This window comes from Octodon degus, unplaced genomic scaffold (assembly GCF_000260255.1).
Source record: "Octodon degus isolate 3935 unplaced genomic scaffold, OctDeg1.0 scaffold00055, whole genome shotgun sequence".
NCBI classification, from domain to species: Eukaryota; Metazoa; Chordata; class Mammalia; order Rodentia; family Octodontidae; genus Octodon; species Octodon degus.
Window position 1 is genome coordinate 3,331,955 of NW_004524631.1, and position 21,432 is coordinate 3,353,386.

Consider the following 21,432-nt stretch of genomic DNA (forward strand, 5'->3'; position numbering starts at 1 on the left):
AGAGAGGAAAGAAAAAGAAAGAAGAAAGAAAGAAAGAAAGAAAGAAAGAAAGAAAGAAAGAAAGAAAGAAAGAAGAAAGAAAGCAAGCAAGCGAACAAGCAAACAAGCAAGCAAGCTTTCATTGCAGCAAGAGAAAGGGAGACCATGTGCTAAAATGTCTAATTTACTCATATACCCTAAATAAACCTTCAATAGTCTAAGGTCATATACCTCAAATATCTTGGATGAGGAATGTGCCCATCAAAGTTTCACTGGAGAAGAAGTTGCTATCATTAAAACTTGGAGGCTATCACATTTAATTCTGCCAGTGGAGGCTGGCAAACGAACTTCCGACTCAGAAACTCTGTCCAACTCCAGGTCACCTTCATGAGTCTGGTGAGGAGGGAGTGCGGCGGTCCCCGGTCACGTGACCAAGCCAAAGCCCAGCTGTGGCTGGCAGCAGCGGTGGCAGGGCTAAGCAGGGCGAGGATGCCCTATGCAGTGTTTCCTCTCTAGCCAGCCCGCGGCTCACAGTCAGTGTCAGGAATTTCCACATGAAAAACAGATGCCGACGGGAAAAACTATAAAATTAATTCATCTGAAAATTTAGGTCAAAATTTTCAAAAATTCTCATCATAATGAGCCAACCGAATTAGAAATTAGCTATACAGCGATTTATCTTAAGACGCACTTGTCTTCAGTCGTAGATTGCCCTTATAATTTCTGTAAGACCGCAGAAGTTGAGTTGAAATTCAAATTTGTCTATAGGACAGCATGGATTTTATATGCTCAGGAACTTACAATGCAATATTTTCTGTTTAGGAATGTGGTAAGGCCCACCAAAATCTTAAAGGCATAATATGATAGAGCTGTATTGTATTATGCTTCATGGAGAAGAAAATAATTGACTTTTTTATATTACAGCTACCCATTTTTCTTCTTTAAGAAAAAAATCTGCTTTGATTCATGCAGAGTAGTCAGGTTATATAAAACAAGTAATAATTCACCAGCCACAGAATTATTATGTTTTCATTTATAAAGATTTTACTTGTGATTTTTATTCATATATTCCTGTGAAATAATGCAATTTTGCATAGTTCTTATTCTTATATGGTTGTATTTTAATAATAATAAAGTAATACAATAAGCATATGCCATCTTCTCCTGATGAAAATATCAAGATTTATTTGCTAAATAAATAAATATTCAGTAATGGATCTGTGCTCGGTAATGTTTAATAGGAAAATTTTCCAGATCAGATATCAATTACTTTAACACTTATGTGGATAGAGTCATATTTTGTCTCTCCAATGAAATTTAACTCCCAAGAGTAAATATGAATGTTCAGAGGGATAATCTATTGTTTTAAAACAGACCTTTAAAAATTGTTTTCCCTGGGATTTATAACCTTGCTTTTGTTCAGTCATCATTTAGTAGTAAGAATAATACATTCTTATGTTCTCTCAACCCTGAAGTTAAAATTCCTCATTTTGTTCTTTTCTAAATTATATGACTCTATCACAATCAAGAGTTTCCCTCTTTGTAACTAGCTATCCCAAACGGAAAAGTTATAGAAAGAGCCAGCATCCCCAATGTTATTAGGAAAGTGTTACAACCAGGTTGGTTATAAAGATGATAAATCAGTTCATGTCTGTACCACGTAACTCTTTATAGAATCAGACAATCATTTCCACTGCAAAAAATAAGAAGAAGGCCCTCACATATGGAACTGAAATCTCTGCACTCAAAGCATTGAAATGCTGGTCTTAGAGAAGCGTGCCATGCATACATAGCATTACTATATCTACTGGAAGCAGGCGAAGCACTGCCTAGCCATCCACTTGTACTTCGCAGTAGCACACTGTAGCACTGTTTCCTTCTGGTGTTGATCCTCTATCTCTCCTGAACCACCCTGGAACTCTTACGGCTCCTACTCTGGTTGGTTGGTTGGTTTGTTTGTTTGTTTGTTTGTTTGTTTGTTTGTTTTGTGGTACTGGCAATTGAACTCAGGACCCTGCACTTGCCAGACAAGCATTCATTCTACTGTGCTATCTCTCCAACCCCCCTACTCTGGGTTTTCTTATGGAATCCACCCAAATCCAATCAGTATTACTCCTAAAGAAACATCAGTCAATAATCCAAGAAGAAGTAAAGGTAATATAAAAATTTACTGCAGTCTTCGAAGAACATCCAGTGTGCTGGGGTAGGGAGGAGCAGCTGGAGCAGTCAAAAGCAAAAAGCTGTTGTAAGTATTACATCTATACTGCTCAGTAAAACCTTATAAAGTGCACACATGCATAAACACACACATATATCAGCATCCCTCAAAGGCACCTTTCTCACTCTTAAGTTCTCCATATATACTCCCGAAAGTTCTTCCCTTACAGACAGATGAGCTCCTCCCATGTCACAATCCTTTCCAGCTTCTCAGGTTAGGACCTCTCACCAGTTACCATAATCTGCATAACAAAGCCCAAATACCATTACAACCCAAGCTTGGGAGGGGTGAGGTGAAAACGCACAGGCTAGCCTCACTCCCTTTCTGATGCCCTCCTGTAGGTACTCTATGGTATTATACTTCAGCATGAGGCACTGCAGTCTAACAAGTCATGCAGCTGACCGTGCAAATCCCTACTGACTGAATTCACACTTATAGAAAATGATATCTCCACTTTCTTAATTTTGAACCAAGTATTTTCACTTTAAAGACAATTTAGAGATCCAGCCCTAGCCCAGGGCCGGTGAGTGTGTTGGAAAGCTTCTGGCTATCCTGCGCCTGTGGGACCTGTCCAGTCTAAACCCAGGCACAGTGTGATTGAGACCCTCTTCTGCGCCCTTGAGACCCCAGCACCACCACTCTGCAGCCCACCCCTGCCCACCCAGTGACTGAGCACTTCTGCCGTATTCTCGGGACCCCCAGATCCAGCCCTAGCCCAGGTCTGGTGAGTGCGTAGGAGAGCTTCCCCTCTTCTCTACTGCCCTTTGTCCCCTTCAGATTCTGCTCAGGCCTGGCATATAGGCCTGGGTTGAAACTCTGCAGTTGCAATCCCTGCAGAGAGAGTAGTGGACAGAAACACCCAGATAATCCAGGAGCACAACATCTCACCAGCAGGGCAAAAGAGGTTCATTCACAAGGGCGGCAGCAGGAAGGAGCTGAGCACAGCAGCCAGACACAAGCCAGGTACAACGGGATAAATTCAAACTATGTAGATCTGCACCTGAATTTCAGTAGGTGTTAAGGTTATAACTGCACCAAAGCTCTACAACAAAGGTCAGAAGACAGTGCTACACAAAATGACAATGAGAAGGAGCAAAATGCAATCTCAGACCCCAGGCCCACCCATAACAAGTGCAGAGGACACTAGCACAGAACAAATTGGGAATCACACAGCTGAAATCAATGAATCAAGAGATTCTGAAATAAAGAAACAACTGCAGAAAGGTATAGAGGAACTCAGACGGGAAATAAAAAAAGAAATCTCTGAGTTAATAGCATCTGAAGTAAAGCAGAAACATATGGAAGAAACCCAATGCCCACTCAGAAAGTGCAGAGGACACTAGCTCAGCTTCAGTGTATGAATTAATAGTGTCAAAAGGAAATAAGCAACAGCAGAAAGGTATGGAGGAACTCAGAGCAGAATTAATTTCTGAAATAAAAAAAGAATTCACTGAACTCATAGCATCTGAAGTAAAGAATCAAATACAGAAACATAGGGAGGAAACCCAAACTGAAAAAAACTCTACAGTAAAAGAATTAATAACTGTTTCTAAAGAAAACATTGATAAAAAATAGAGATTAGGAAAATGACAGATTTCCTGAATGAGCAATACAGGAAAGAAATAGATCACATGAAGCAGAGTCAAAGAAATATAGAAAACTTAAAATCTCAATCACAAGCTTGCAAAACCATTTGAGTGAAACTAAAGATGGAGTTTCAGACCTTGAAGAAGCTGGTGCAGCTAGTGAAAAGGTAAGAAAAGATCTCTTAAAATTAACTAGGAGGCAGGAAAAAATAATTCATCACTTACAAGATGATGCAAAGATGAACAATGTGAGACTAATAGGTATCAATGAGAAAGAAGGAGTCAATACAAATGACATTAAAAAAATATGGGCAGACATAACAGCAAGAAACTTCCCAAATATGAGGAAACAGTCTGACATCCAGGTAACTGAAGCATACAGAACACCAAGCAACCTCAACCCATTAAAAACACACCCAGGCATATAATAGTCAAGATCCCAGAAATGCAGCACAAGAATAGTACATTGAAAGTCACTAGAGAAAAGAGCAGATCACATTCAAAGGAAAACCCATTAGAACTATGGCCAACTTCACAAAACATGAAGGAAAGAAGAGCACAGAGCAGAGTACTTCAAGTCCTCTATGAAAACAAATTCCAGCCCAGACTACTATATCCTGCAAAACTCTCTTTCAAGTTTGATGCAGAAGTGAAATACTTCCATGACAAAAAAACACTAAAGAATTTTATGATGACAAAGCCAGCCCTACACAGGCTACTGAAAGATGTTCTAGAGAAGGACCAAAATGATCAGAACTCCACAAATGAGAGCAGAAGCAACCAACTAAATAGGGCAACAATTAAACACAGGAGAAAAAGGAGCAAACAACAGCAGGTAAATAATATATCAATCATAAGTCAATATATCTCAGTTATAACTATCAATGTAAATGAACTCAATTCACCAATTAAGAGAAATTGACTGGCATAGGGGATTAGGAAACAAAACCCAACAATATGCCGTATACAAGAAACACATTTAACTCATAAAGACATACATAGGCTGAAAGTCAAAGGATGGAAAATAATACTACATGCCCCAACACCTCAGAAAAAAGCAGGGGTAGCAATCCTGTTCTCACACAGCCTCAACTTTAAACCAAGTATGATCAAGCAAAATAAAGAAGACCACTATATACTGGTTAGGAGAAAAATGCAAGAGGAAGAGGTAACACTCATAAACATGTGTGCACCAAACACAGGAGCACCCAACTATATAAAGCAAATCTTAATGGACATGAAAAATCTAATATCCAATACCACAGTCTTGACAGGAGACCTTAATACCCACTTATCCCAAAAAGATAGGTCAACCAGACAAAAAAGAATAGCACAGAAGTGACAGAACTGAACCAGAGCTTGGAACAAATGGGCTTAGTGGACATGTACAGAGCGTTCCACCCAAACACAGTTGAATACACATTTTTCTCAGCTGCACCTGGGTCATTTTCTGAAATAGACCACATACTGGTCTGTAGGTCATGCTTAAGTACATGCAAGAAAACAGAAATTATCCCATGCATACTATCTGACCACAGACTATGAAACTGGAAATAAATGACAAAACAAACCAGAAAAAAATCTCTAAATACATGGAAATTAAACAATACCCTACTCAGCAACCAATGGGTTACAAATGAAATTAAACAAGAAATTCAACAATATCTACAATGAAAATTCAAGCACAACTTTTCAGAAGTTATGGGATAAAATGAAAGCAGTTCTAAGAGGGAAATTCATAGCTGTGAACTTACACATTAGGAAAACAGAATGGGAACAAATAAACACCCTAATGCTGCACCTCTGACATCAAATGGAGAGGCTGTGGGGAAAAAGGAACCCTTCTCCACTGCTGGTGGGAATGTAGACTGGTGCGACTGTTATGGAAATCAGTGTGGAGACTCCTTAGAAAACTAGAACTGGAAATCCCATTCAAACCAGATATTCCCCTACTGGGAATTTTCCTGGAGGAATTGAAAGCTTCATATCATAGTGATATATGTGTGCCTATGTTTATAGCAGCACAATTTGTGATAGCCAAATCTTGGAAACAACCAAGATGCCCATCACCTGAGGAATGGATGAAAAAGATGTGGTATTTTTATGCAATGGATTATTAATCTGCCATAAAGAATGATAAACTCCAAGCCTTTATATTGAAGTGGATGCCACTTGAAGATATACTCATAAGTGAAATAAACCAGACACATGTGTAAATATTGTATAGTTTTGCTAGCATAAGAACTCAAGAGAAGAAATACAAATAGAAAGGTATAATACAATAAAAGGAAAGCAAGAACTTGAGGACTAGACAATTAAGAGAGCAAGGAGAAGAGCTAGGAAACATGACAGAGGCAAGTCATACAGTTATATGTACAAGATGGATAAGGCAATGATCCTGAGAATCTCTAGAAGATTTTTGAATCTAGCAGTTAATTGGAAGGATTCTCACCCTGACTAACTATATATGCTGACACCTGTTAACTAAGCAACTGAACTAAAGATGACAATTTGTAATAGTAGTTTCATGGCTGAAGTGCCTTTCATTCTGGTCTTCTAAATATGTTCTGCTTGTCATGACATGCTGGTTGCTGCCATGCTGTCTCTCGAGTAAATGTCTATTTAAAAAGGAAGGGGGTGGTGAATGAAGACAGGAGCCAGGAAAAGGAGTGTTGCAGGACTGTCCTGCTACAATGCTGTATAAGGTTAGATTTCTGGACTTATATAATTCTTTATTCTTATTTTTTAAATATATTTCATTTTTTTATTTTTTCATCATATTCTGTAGGGACTTAAAGTTTAACATATCAATACTTGATGAAAAATACCTGTTCCATGTTATGCCTAAGATGTTTGATATTCAGACAGACAGGGAGGTTAGGCTCAACAGCCTAGATTGTATGGTAATAACAATAAGCTTCTCTTCTGGAGGGTTAACAACCTAAGTTTGCAGACCAAAAATTAGAGAAAAAGGAAGGCCACAAGGAAAGCCAACATTTTGGCCCTAGCCTTCCAAGGTCAATTAAGACTCAGGACATATGAGAACTTGTACTGTAACGTCATGTAACTCAGTAGTGTCCCAAATTTTCTGATCAAGGAGATTATGGGGCCAAAGAAGAAAGTGATCGATGATGTAGAATGTGTCTAAGGAGAGTCACATGGAGAGAAAACATTCTCTCAGGCTTTCACAGAGAGCACATTGGCCAAGTAATGACCGTGACTCATCCACATGGCTGACACTGACAAAGGATCTACAATCGGAGGTACAGAGTATCAGGATAAATCCTGAGGGGATTTGACTGACTTTATCAGACCCCAAAGCTACAATTATTGTTACATAGGTCTTGCTTTACCTTGGTCTTATCTATCCAGCAGAAAAGTGTAAAAATGATGTATAAGAAGTAAAGCCATGTTGTTATGTTGAGCTATAGGGGACTCAGGTCAACAATTTCTGACATTGCTAGTCATGCGGAATACCCAATACTATTATGGACTACTGGACTATTTAGGAATATTTGCTGAGTTCACACACCTATAATATTTAAATGATGGAACTAAAAAAAAGAAAAAAAGGTTATACCGATTAACGACCATTTTGTATCTGTGTATTCAAAATGCTTAGGATAGATATATAGCTACATTCTCTTAATTCAATGAATAGAGGGATTTGTTCTAATAGTGTTTGTAAATAGGATATCATGTCTGCATCTTGTACAACGAATAACCACTAGGAGGACAGTATGCAATGTGTTAATTATTGGAGCTGCCCTCTCAGTTTGATTTGAAACTGTCTCATTGCTATTTTTTCTCAATAAAATTATGGACAATAAAATAAAATCAATTAGTAAAAAATAAAGTCAGTTTATGCACACAGAATTTTTATTTTATAGTGTTATTATCTTAGAAATTTACTTACCTAGATTTTCATATGCAGCATCCGAGCTCTGTTTATTTCTCCTGAAATACTAGGTGCACTGATCATGTATGCCTGTAGGATATGAGTGTTTCTTGATGACCTTGCTTTCCACAGATAATCAGAGCAGTTTCCCACTAAAATAGAGCCCTCTGCAGCTTATGGGTTTCTAGTTTTGTTTTCTTTCCCTTTTATTTGTTTTCTTTAAGAAACAGCCTGATCGTAAAATATCACACACACACACACACACACACACACACATTATAATGTATTAAACAATCCTCAGCTTAACCAATAGTTATGTATCGCAAGGCAGCATAGAATAAATTCTGCACCCCAGCCATGGGGAAGAAGAGGTGAGGGTAATTAAGTCAGTCTCCCTACCAGTGATTCAGGTCATGGTCATTAATTAAGGCCAATCCCATGACTATACATACAATGATCCTGAACAAAATGAGAGTTACTTTGCTTACTAGTGATCAGGCAAAAGAATAAACTTTTATGAACAAGTCTGTTTATGACCAGAAGATAAGGCTGGCTGTACATCTGAAGATACTCAGTGTGATCGCCAGTAGTGAGGCTGACTTGACCACCTCCTGCTCCCCTCCACTGCTGAGGTGCAGATCCTGGTCTCCACAGTCAACGTTGGAGCCATTTGTTTCAAATCAGAGCATGCTGTAGCAAACAACACCACCAAATGCTGAGATCACCCCATTCAGCACATTTCTGTTAATAATTCTTCTACATGCTTCTAGAAAGATCTACTTTTCATAGTTCTTCTAGGCGTTTCAGGTGAGTTCAGGGGGAGATGGCCTGAATAGTTCTGATATAATAAGAACCAGAAACTTCTATTTTTTCATGTTGTAATGTTTCAAGTTTACTGAAAAATACAAAGAATAACCACATAAGGAACACTTACGTAATGACCACCTCATTAAGAATTACAACTCTAGAGCCCACCTGATAGCTCAGCAGACTAAAGCCCCTGCTTGGGAAGAATGAAGCAGCCAGAGTTCAAGCCCCGGCATGCCATGCTGGCCCCACCCCACTCCCAGGACACACTGAGATGGCGATTCAGATTGGGCCTGGTGGCGCGTGCCTGTAATCCCAGCACTTGGGAGGCTGAAAACAGGAGAATCACTATGAATCCAATCTCCATAGGGAGACACTATAAACCCCGTAGACCCTGTCCTAATTACAGGAAAAAAAAAATAAAAGTGCAAGTAGGGCTGAGGTGATAGGTCAGTGGTCTAAGCACCTGCCTGGCAAGTACAGGGAACTGGGTTCAATCCCCAGTTCCCCATGCCATGGCTGCCTGGAACCAGACGTGGTGGCCACACCTGCACTCCCAACACTGGGGAGACTGAGACAGGAGGATCATGAGCAGTTCAAGCTGCATAGTAAGACCCTGTACCAAGCAAATAAACAAATAAATAAATGATTTAAATAAATAAATAAATAAAAGTACAATTGAAATTCTCAAGGTTTTCCTGATCTAACCTCCCTCCTCACTTCCAGAGGTGTTCACTATTATCAATTAAAGTGTCTATGGCTCTTTATTTTCCTTGTGGTAAAATTTGCATAACATAAAATTCACCATTTTAAACTCTTTCCAATCTACAGCTCAGCAGCCTCCAATGCATGCTCAAGTGCAGCCGTCATCACTAGGGTGACATCCAGGAATTTTTCATCTTCCCCCACTGCAATGATTAAGCCCTGACTCCTCACACTTCCTCCCTGCCCCAGCCCCTGATACTGCCCTTCTATTTTCAGTCACTATGAATTTGACTGTTCTAGGCACCTCCCAGAGGCTGTAAAAATCACAAAGTATTTGTTCATGTGGAAATACTGTACACCATGGAGATATACACATTCTTCTCATCTACCCTTGGAAACTCGAGTTGCTTCCACCTTTTGACACCTGTGAACAACGTTACTGTGAACATAGGGGGTGCAAACATCTGTTTTAGTCCCTGCTTTCAGCTATTTTGAATGCACACACAGAAGTGGAGTGACTGTATTACTTTTTGTAATAACAGCCATATAATGTTACATTCCTACCTGCATCAGTGGAAGTCAGTAATAATCTAATAATATCACAAAAATGGCATCACCAAGATATATTTACTTTTGTAAAATTCTGTGTGAATTATTTTTATGTGCTTTATGTATCAACTGTAATAAAGATCCAATATTTGCTTATTTGCAAATACACTGTACTACTAGTTAACTCCCCATATAAGGAACCTTTGGTTTCAAATGATAAGGAGTGCAGCTCAAATGACAGGTGGAGGTGGAGAACACAATGATTTACATAAATGAAACATCCACAGATGGGATTGTCTTCAAGTGCTGCTCAGCATCTCTTATTGCTGTAGTCTCATAGTCAGTTGTATTCTGACTATGTAATCAGACGTTTACCTGGTACCATCTTCTCAATTGCCAGGGCTTTAAGTAGAATGGCAGACACCAAAATGTCACTGAAGATCGCTGTCCCCCCACCCCCGGAACACTGGATGTCTCTTCCATACCCATTCTTAATGCTTCCCCTTTCACATTGGTCTAAATTGCATCATGTGTTGTGGTTGAGCTTGTAAGTAGAGCCAACAGAATGCCTTGAATGATTGAATGGCATAAGTCAACTGGGCCTCGTAGGAGGCAAGTAGAAAAAATTCTCCACAGAGAAAAAAGGAGACAGAGAGAAATGTGGGTTAGGTAGCCAACAACAATAATTATTCCAACTCATATATAGTGCAATAAAAGTTTATTGGAATGATACCAGCATTGTGCTATTTCACCAACAGAGAGTCTAATAAGTATTGAAAGGAATAGCAGCATTTGTATTGTCTCAAATCTATTTTGTGAGGGGGGCATTAAGGAACTTCAGCGTAATAAAACCCAGAATAAAGATCCAATACAGTTGATTAAACATCACATTTTGGAATCAATAAGAATTCTAAATGAAATAGAAATGAACTGTGTATAAAAAAATCCGGCAGAATTATTTGTCTTTCCAAGTTTTTATATAGGTTATGAAAGGAAACTTTAATACACAAAGTTGAGCTCACAGAAATACCAGAAGTCTGAAGTAGAAGAGAGGCTTCTTAAGAAAGAAAATCAATTTTTTTCCACTTGTGTCTAAGACTGACATTATAATGAAGGTCAAAAAGAACATATAATTTTTTACACAGAGATTCATTATACATATAGCTTTCTCATATATTACATGTAAAAATCAAAATATACTATCTATGTTTTTCCAAGCAGCAAGCATTATTTATGAGGGAGAGCCATAATGATATCTTAGCTCCAAAGTTGCTGTCTTTTGCTATTTTCTTGCTGATGTGAATTTGTGGATAACTTCCAAGAAAGATATATCGGCATTAAAAAGAGTGCAAGATAAAACTCAGAAATGACTGAGAAAGAGGTAATGACAAAGTGTTGGCATTATGCAGGTACTAAGCTCTGAAACTGATCTGTAAAAAGAAGTCATATAAAACTTATAGGGTCCCATCCCACTCTGAACAATTGGGACCTTTAGAAATGAGATTTAGCTCTAGCCCAAAATGTCAGAGCATTTTGTTATGGACAAAGGGCAGGAAAACGACACGGACACCAGAAAATAGCAAAGGAAAAGAAAGTCTCAGGAACATAGAGTGCTGGGACACTAATACATTTGTGTGTTTCTAAGAGTTTTTAAATTTCCATGATTTTTCTTTTATTAAGAAATTGCTCTGAAATGTTTATTCACAATCTCTTGGCTGAGATTATAGTTAGGTGTCCAACAAAAAATGCTACGGGACAATGATATTTGTATCATATGATTTACATTTAAAGAGCTCAGATTTTGTTTTATGGATATTTAACTTTTTAACAAATACAGCTACCTTCGCACAGAGATGAATGGGTTCACCTATGATCGATATTGCAGGCTTTTGAAGACGCTTTTGTAGTGCTGTCAATGGTTTCACTAAACCAGACTCCACTATGCTAGTCTTTTGTGACCAAGATTCTACTTTTTTTTTTTTTTTTTTTTTTTTTTTTTTTAAGAATGCAAGCTGAACCAGGAGTACAACCTCACTGTGAAACTACTCCACTCCACCAAAGCTACTGTCCTCTGCTGGGGACTTTCTCCGCGGTTTCCTAGGGCAGGTTATCTTACTTCACTCATCTTTCACAGTGCAAACCCATTTAGGCTTAAGTGAAATGCAGAACAAAGACTATGTGACAGAAAGTTCTAAGTTCTCCTTATGACAGAAAATAAATCTTATTTCAGGAGCTGTGGCCATTTACTAGTTTTGGTTTTTGTTGTTGTGGATGCAGTTGTTGTTATTGTTGTTGCTGCTGTTGTTGTTTTATTCTCATTTGGATCATTAAATATTTGGGATTTGGAAAAGTTTGCTTCTAGATCCCTTTAAGTATGAATTGGACATCTGCTAGGTGCTTCGGGCATGAACATAATTTAAGTCGTGATCTCAAGAGGATTGTAATTTGTTAAGACAACAGCACCTGTGAAAAAGGAAATTAACTCTGGAGGGAATAGCCTAGGTGGTTTTTAGAAGTAGAAGTGGGAAAACTGAAATTTTCAGCAAGTTCCTCATGGACAAGGTGGGACTCAAGGTAGGCACATCTGGAAGGCAGGGATAAAGTGAATAAAGGAAAAATGGGAGGTAAGGTAGGCGTTTCTGAGTTTTAAAACAATCACAAAAATGTGGTAAATATAGACTTGTACAACTTAGAGAAATAGCAGGAGTGATACTAAATGTTTTGCACTAGAAAAAACAAAGACATGATAAAGACTGTGAAGAGGACGCACACAGCTGAGAGAGCATCGAGCTCCTGAGTTCCAGGAGGATGTGACAGGGAGGGTGATGTTCCAGAAAGGTTCACACACTCATAGAGACAGACTGGCCTAAGACAATATTTACCAATCCAATGGTGGGGAATTCTTTCTGCAATTAAGATGCTGCGGGAGGCGAAATCTGACCAAGATGATAGCAACAGTAATGCAAAGAAAGGAGTTGATATGGGATGAAGCACAATGGGAAGATTTAATTAGTTTTTAAGACTCATTAAAATGTCAAGGACCAAACACAAAGACATGTCAACAAGAGCTCCAAGTTTTCTTTTTTCATTTTTGTTTGCATTACCAGGGATTGAACTCAAGGCCTTATACTTGTCAGGAAGGCACTTATGCCCCTGAGCTATTTCCCCAGCCCCCTTGGGCTCCAAGTTTTTAAGCCAGTTTAATTGAATGAAGAATGTGTGTCTTCATACATAACATGCTGCTGAACATAAGGGCAACTGTAGAGTACAAAAAAAAAAAAATCATAAGGAAAATTGTGGAGTGTAAGAAATCTTTTTTTTTTTTTTTTTTTTTTTTTTCAATTTTAGGAAAGGGTCCACAGCTTGTTCAGGGTCTCACTACTAGATCAGACTCATAGTTGGCCACCTGTTTACAGCCTCCCAAGAGCTGGAATTACAAGTGCACACACCCACACCCAGTCTCAGTTGTTGTCTCCGTGCACCCCTGGGGGCAGGGCCGGATCGAACCCCCAGCCCCTGTGCCTGCTTTCAGATGCTTTAATCCACTGAGCTCTTTGGTCAGCCTAAGAAATCATTTTTGAGGAACAAAATTTGAGATAACTTTTCAGTTCCTGCCAAAAGGTTAGATTTCCCTCAATATTTTATTCTATCTTGAAGCCTGGAATTGACTAGTTTTCAAATTAAGTTCTTCAATATCTGCACTGTTGGTCTCTTTAAAAAGCACTTCTCTGGAGTTCAGTTGTTCCTTCTCATCCTCTCCTCTCCTCTCCTCTCCCCTCCCCTCCCTTCCCCTCCCCTCCCCTCCCTTCCCCTCCCCTCTGCTCTTCTCTCCTCCCTTCTTAATTAAATAACTAATTAAAAGTTATTTGAGATAACTTTTGGAATGATGAACAAATAGTCCTAGCCTCTAGGTATTTGCAAATGTGTGTTTAAGCTTAGTGAAAATTTGCAGATGGAACTATTACCTTGGTACCCAATACTTCAGATAAAAATAATAACTGAAACCTCAGAAATACAGAAAGTTCCAAGAGTATATGTATGAAAAGAATATCAGTGAAGCAGAGACAATTTTGGGTACTGAGAAGGTGGAGTAGGGGAGAAACAAGGGAAAAAGAGAGGGGAGGAGAGGAAAGGAAATGAGTGGAGGGAAGGGGAGGAGAAAGGAGGAGAGAAGAGCAGAGTGGAGGGAAGGGGAAGGGGAGAAAGGGGAGGAGAAGGGAAGAGAAAAAAGGGAAGGGGAAGAGGGGAGGGGAGGAGAGAGGACAGGATAAGAAGAAACAACTGAACTCCAGAGAAGTGTTTTTTAAAGAGGAGACCAACAATGCAGATATTGAAGAATTTAATTTGAAAACTAGTCAATACCAAGCTTCAAGGTAAAATAAAATATTAAGGAAAATCTAGCCTTTTGGTAAGAACTGAACATCTTTTATGGGTGAGATATGAAGTGGAAAGATTATATTTATGCAAAATTGTGATAATAATCTCCCTTTGACACTATTTTTAAAGCTTTTGCTTTAGTAATGGCTAAAAACTTAGAACCATGTCATACTTGAAAATTTTTGACTTTTTAATAATAAATTTAGCCATAGTCATCTAAATTTCATTTCCAAATGTGATAAATTGTAAAGGAAGGCACTAAATGACTATTCCTCCCAAGTTTTCTTGACAGAAAGCAAAAGAGACATTTTTTAAATGAATTCCACTTTTGTACCAAAGGACAATATAATCTGATTAACTTTCATATCCATCAGAAGCACAAGGCTTTTTGGACGTAGGTAGAGGTTTATGAGCACAAAATTGAGAACAATTAGCACTCAAATTAATGTTACATGAGATTCAACATCTGCTAAGTGTGTTATCATTTTGGGTCATAGACCACCTGCTAAGCTAGATGTTCGTACAGCTGCAATTCGCTCTGCATACAAATGGAAGAAAAATGATACTTCAAATTTTTTTCTTCTAAATCTAACAATGTGTATCTTAGGGAACTTCCACATTTTAACACTTCACTTGTAAGTTTAATCGTAAAGACTCAGAGGATAAAATATAGAATCAAAAGGAAGACACAATATTTATATTTTATGGCATTTTTATACTAAATTAGCCATGGTGTTAACACTGACCTTCTGGTCCTTCCCTCACTGCCTGTACTACTATTGGTCTCCTCTTTCTCCAACAAGGTATTCAGGGGCAAGAAGAGGACGCCTCTTAGAGTCTCCATGTTACCTATGCAGCAGAGTACTCAAGCATCTAGCTTGACATAAATAGTGCTACTCAAGGAGACCTTGAGTCTCAGATCTGACTCAGTTGCTTTTTAACACAACCCAGTTTCAGAACAAGTCAGGAGAAGTAGTAAACTCTTGTCTTATTTTTGTTTGACTGAAATGGTATCAGGTCAGAAACAGATGCTATGTTTGTGATAGCCTTCTATAGATCATAAAAGTAAAGAAACGTTCTGTGTTTTAATAGAAACACAGAAATCACATTTTTACATTGTTTATGGAAACTGAGTCATCTTTTTGAAAAGATATTTTGTGAAACAATCACCAACTGGAGCACTGAAGACTGCCATCTGTGATGTAAAGTGCCTCAAATCACTGTTCATCTGAGAACTCTCAAGCTCTTGTACTTTTCTGGAGAAGAAGGTATTCATCTTCCATGGATTGGTGTTTGCATGTGGCTAGAACATGTCTTCACTGGTCATTATGGCTCTGATTCTGAATTGTCATGGGGCTTTCTGGAGTCAAGTCTTTGCACGTTGGCATCTGGCTGGCTGACTTTGCATTCTGGTGGCTATTAGCTCACTGTGTAGTCCTGGGTGTCTGTAACCTCCTGAGGCTCCAGTTTCATCCTCCGTAAGGTGGGAACAATGGAATACCCTGCCACCCAAGGTTGTTGAGTAAGTATGATGATCCTGGCCAAGAATATGGCACAGAAGTGCAGACAAATATCAGCCCTCATTAACATTAAATCTGAAGAAAGACCAAAGCATGCTTGGTATGTTTTTGTTCCGTGTTTGGGTTTAAATAGTATTCTGTAATAACTTAATTAATTTAAATAGTTTCCATACATTTTACCTCTCTGTAGCAGACACATGCTATTTACTCCAGGAAGTTCTATCAAATAGTTGACTGCAATATTTTCTAAGCTATATGTTGAAAAATTGGGCTTTTGTGAAGAAATTTCAGGTGAAGCTGCCAGGGGTGAGAATAGGTAGTTGATGTCCCAGCCTCCAGATAGGACAGCTCTACTTTATATCAACTTTAAACATGAGGTCACTCAGCAAATTTTAGTTTGTACAACATGTTTTGCAGCTAAAAAGTAAAGGTAGGGCAGAGGTTGGATTAAAAACACCTGTGGTTCACTCAGTCTATTATTTTTTAAAAGAAATATTACAGATGAATAATGAAGGTTGTATCTTTCTGAATGATCACCATGAGTTTTGATTCTATATTAAAAAATTGACCTTTAACCAAATCATAATTCAAAGATGTTTGGAATTTCACCTTTTTCCCACTCTGACATTATTAATTAAACAGGTAGGGCTTATTAAACCTCCCTGTTCATCCTCCTTCATTTGAGAAGTTTTTTATAATAAAACAAAGCCTTGTTGCTCAGTACAGAACTGAATTAGGTGAACGTGACCTTCAAGTCCCATTGCTTGACATTTGTTCCTACCCAAAAGTTGTGTAGAACTGAGCAATCCCAAGGCCAAGCATGCATGGTAACCCATCCCTGAGGTCAGGTAGGCTGCCTGTGTGTGAAGGCTGCTCCTCCCAGGTAACATTTCCTATCTATGCCCCTTAACTTCTTTCTTTCAGATGGGGCCATGACCCCACTCACAGAGACAGTGCACACAAAATTCATAGAATATTAGCAGGCAGAAAATAAGTGTTCGGTAAATGCCAACTCTTTTAATCAGTAAGAGTGAGTTTGCTTCAGAAATAATCTCATAGCACTTGAATTATTTCCAAGTTTAATTACAATGGTCAGTGCATTTGTTATTTAAAATTTCTTTTTATAGCTATAAAAGCGATAATAACTAAATTAATTTACCTTATATTTGAATTTCTCTTCTCTTTTCTATAGCAGTATACATAATTTCCTTGTTTTTTAGTGAACAGAAAAATCAAATCCTCCCCAAAAGAGTTACAGAAAAAAATATTAAGCCTGTAAACTGGTCCTGTATGTCAATTATTTTGAGGGTCAGGAAAAGATGGCCCAAAACAGTAGCCCTATTTTGTCACTATGCTTTGTGTATACAGCAGTTGCTAAGGAAAATATAAATAGTGAAGTATGATTTTCTTGTGTTATCTATTTGGCCTTTTGATACACATAATTTCACTTCATTCTTTTAATGTTTGTTTTACCATTTTTCCAAGGACCATCCCTAAATTCCGGGGGCAGAAGCTGAAAATAATAAGACTGCAATGAAGTCCCTTAGCTCTTTTTCTGTCCTGTTTCAGATCTTTGTGCCTTCCACGTGTTGCCTCAGACAGCTGACTGGTCATCTCTTCATCCGCAACAATATCTCTTGACTCTTGGCTTCAAAAACAAAGAAGATGGAAAATTTTTAGAAAAACTGTCAAGTAGGAAGCTACCAACATTCACAGGTAAGTCACTTGGGTTTCTCATTGTCTTTCAGTACAAGTTAGGGACCGTGCATTTCTCATCAAGTGTTACCATCACAGGGCTCCCAAAACATGTTTGGTCATAATTAACTCCTCCTAATCTTTGTAGGTTAGTCAACAAGAAATCTTTCCCCTGAGAGCATGCACAATAAGAGAGGGACCTCCACCTCCCTGACACCAGTCATTTCATTCTAACTACCTCTCTTTCCTTAATCAAAGTGTGCTTGAAGAATACAAGCAGTTTTCATAACCAGGTAGCAAAATGTAAAGCACAATTATGCAACAAAATTGTTGTATGAAATAAGACATATAGCCAATAACAACTTTAAGGCACTTGGGTCTTCTGATATTGTATTAATATATTTTCTACTCTTTCCTTGTGTAACTAGATCTCCTGAGCTTAGATGTGCTATGGAGTACTATAGTAAAGTGGCATTCAGAAATTCTAGCTGAAATAGCTTAAAGCCCAAGAAACTATTTTGTGAAAGTTGAAGGCTGAAGCTTATGGATTAATTTATGACCAGGTTGAATTCATTCTACCATTTCTTACCACATACTTAAGAACCGGTGTTTTGCCTGGTGCTGTATCCTCTGAGGCTTATCTCAGCTTCAACTACATTCAAAGTCAGTGAGATCTGCACACTTGAATAATACCTGAGAGGAACGAGACAAGAATCAGACACATTTATGACAACATTTTTTCACAACTCGGGCACAACTCAGGCATACACTGTAGAGATAGGTGGATTGTAGAAGGCTGTCTGTTCCTTCTCTCAATCAAGAAACACAACAAACTGAGTAAATGACAGCTTCTAAAGAGCAACGAGTCCTCTCCCTTTTTCATAAATCTTTCATTCTTATACAGATGATATTGGAATAGGATGCATTACTATACTAAAGATTTCATATCTATTACTGCTGAGATATCCCTATATAGCTTGCCAAAATATTGTTGAAATAGAAGTCTGGAAAAATAACATAAAAGTTTATCGTTACAATTTCTAGATCATAAAACTCCCTTCAGTCGGCTGACCAGAGAAGACAGCATGAGACGAATGGAAACTATGGGATGGCGAATCTTGCCAATATTGGATTTTATCAGAGGCACCCAATTGAACGTAGGTCTATGAGATTTTTACACTTTTCTCCATTGTACAAGTATTAGCAAATCCTAGGAATATGGAAAGTTTATGGAACACATATTATAAGTGTTGGGTGATTTTAGAAACATTCACAGAAAATCTCATTTGCAAAACCAAACAAATTTAGCTAACACTTTTATTCCTTTTATATTCTAAAACGTATTACAGTGCTATACTTTGCAACTTCTAGTATTAGACTAGTGTTCCTTTAAAGAGCTTGTTCTTCATGCCTTCCTGATATCTAATTCAAAGTTGCAGTGAATTTCTCATTTCAAATCAATAATAAATTTTAGCAAGCACCATGTTTTGCCTATTTTGTTTACTGAGCATATAACCGACTCATTACTGACACAAGAATTCAAAGCTGTTCAAGCTAGAGCCTCCACACTGATGAATTGGCTGCTACAATAAACACTGGCAATTGATCTTTGTACAGCCTTAATGTAAATTACCTAATCCCTGTCTATGATCCACAGAAAATATGCTTTTTCTACTGTTCACTCCTAAAAGTCCGAAAGATGACTTGAATAATGTGATGCTCTTTTATAAAATTTAAGCCACTGTACTGAAAGTACACAAAGAGAACTTCTCATTAACACGCTATACATGCTGCAGATTTCTCCGCTTTTAATATTTTTCTGAAGGCCTGTGTACTGGAAATTTTAAAGAATTTCCTTCTTGTGGCTTTTGTGTTGCATCACTGATTTGATGTTCTTACCTTATAAGGAGAACCAAGGGGGTCATCACAAACAGGTACTTAACATCTGTTCCACAGTTTATCTGCTCAATAATATTATTCAGCATTTTAGCAAAGCTATAAAATTTCTAATCTATTTGCATAATTTGTAATTCTATGCATTACAAATACAAAAGCACATTTATCCTACATCATTCAGCCACACAGCTACACACACACACACATAAACACACACACACACACACACACACACGTATGTTCCACTCAATTATCCTTCTCTATATTTCTATTAATTAGAAATTCATCCCCTTCTTAGCTGGCTCAGGCTGCCATAACAAAGTGGCATAGGCAAGCTGGCTTAAATAACACAACTCTGTCTTCCAACCACTCTGGAGACTAGAAGTCTAAAGTGAAGGCGCCAGCATTGCTCAGTTCAGATGAGGATTCCATCGTTGACTTTCAGGCAGTTACCTTCTCACTGTGTCCCCACGTGACAGAGAGACAGAGCAAGCTGTCTGGTGTCTGTTCTTATGAGGTCACTAATTCCTTCATAAGTGTGTCATTAAATCCTAACTTCCCCCCAGAGACTTCTGCAAATGCTTCTGCATGGAGGACTAGAGCTCAGCATATAGATGCAAGGCACGGACATGCCATCTAAATCAATTTCATCACCTACACTATAAATGTTGGGTCCTATTCTGCAATCTACCTTTTATCACAACCTCCTCCAACCACATGCACATGTGTGTATCCTCGCCAACCTGCCAAGCCTAGTTAGAAATTCATACTTATCATTACTGTCATCAACAGGCCTTTCAATGGTGTAAGTTCTGCTAACAAGAAGCTTCACCTTGAAGCCTTAGATCTCACATTGTACAACTGTCCTAGCAGAGCCTGGCTGCTGAGTGTTGTGGAAGTGATCTGTCGACACCTGGTCTCTCTGAGGCAGTGCTTTCCTGACCACATTACTGGTCAAGAAACTGACCGCAGTATTTCCGGCTTTTTGTCTACTAATGTGGAAGCAGGTTCAGCCAACCCAAGCATTGTGTTTATTCTCTTTCCTCCAAATTTCAAAGGGCTTATGACCTCATGGAAATTTATATGTCTCTCTCTTTACAAAGGAAATTTTAAAAACCATAATCCAAGAGATTCCTAGTTCTTATTAACAACTCGGTCTTCTTTAGAATCAGTCTCTGAGTCACTCTGCTAACTGCAAGGAATCAACTTTCATATATTTCCTTCTATTTTATGGGAAATAACATTTTTGGCTAGATTATGTCAGAGAGTTTTAATGGAACTTACCTGAGTGAGTCTTGAGGTTCCCAGGGACTGCCAGTATATCCCAATGTTGGCATTTTGGTTTCCTATTTTCCCTAGCCATAGCTTCAAAATGCCAGATTGAATAAAACTTGAGGCCAAGGTAACCTAATGTAATGACTCAAGCAATGTGTTGATAACTAGAAATTATTCCTAGTGAAAACACAGGGTACCATCAAATATGACCCAAGTAATACTCAACAGTAGTTTTAAGTTCCTCCTTGATGTAGGCTTTTTTCTAGTTATATATTAAATCATTTACTTAAATATGTAGCCACTGCATTGTCCTTATTGTTGCCCTGGTTTGTGTCACATGTAGATAGCTGAAGCCTTTTAACCAAGGCTGTGTCCTGGGTGGGTAACTGTATAACAAGTTAATTGGCTGGTGAGCTGTTTTCTTCTCATATGTAGACTAGGCTTGTGTCTGCCAGGCTCACTCCATAGAGTTATAAACCCAAAAGTGTATAACTCATGTTGAAGTATTTTAGAAGTGTTTTAGAAACATCAGTTACTGGTATTGGTTTAGTTTGTTCAGACCAGAAGAATGTTTTCCAGGTTTTTCATTCTTTTTCTCCTCCTAACATGAAGACAGTGCTAGCGTCCTACGGATTTCAAATTCTTTTCTTCATTCCTGTTCCCCTATCACTGATTCTCTCAAATCCTCACACCCAGGCAGGCTGGGGTCCTCTGTGGCTATGAACTCGATCTATCAGCACAGTGGGACTGATGCTGGACTCGATCTACCAGCACAGTGGGACTGGTACTGGACTGCAGCCTCCCTGACGGCAAGCTTTGACCATGAGCCCTCGGCTTCACATGTCTTCCCAGACACCTCCTCTAGAAGACACTGACCAATGCCATGGGCGATAGGTTTATTCTAAGGAATTTTAGATTTTTCAGTTA

General features: G+C 38.4%; 1 protein-coding gene across 1 annotated transcript in view; it reads left to right on the top strand.

Annotated features, from left to right (window-relative positions):
- The window catches only part of Spata16 (spermatogenesis associated 16), a 308,782-nt gene that overhangs the window by 245,659 nt on the left and 41,691 nt on the right, over positions 1 to 21,432 (top strand). Inside the window, exons 7-8 of the mRNA XM_004633441.2 lie at positions 17,209 to 17,355; positions 18,379 to 18,491. Of these exons, the coding sequence (XP_004633498.1) occupies positions 17,209 to 17,355; positions 18,379 to 18,491 (260 nt within the window). The remainder of the gene's footprint in view (positions 1 to 17,208; positions 17,356 to 18,378; positions 18,492 to 21,432) is intronic.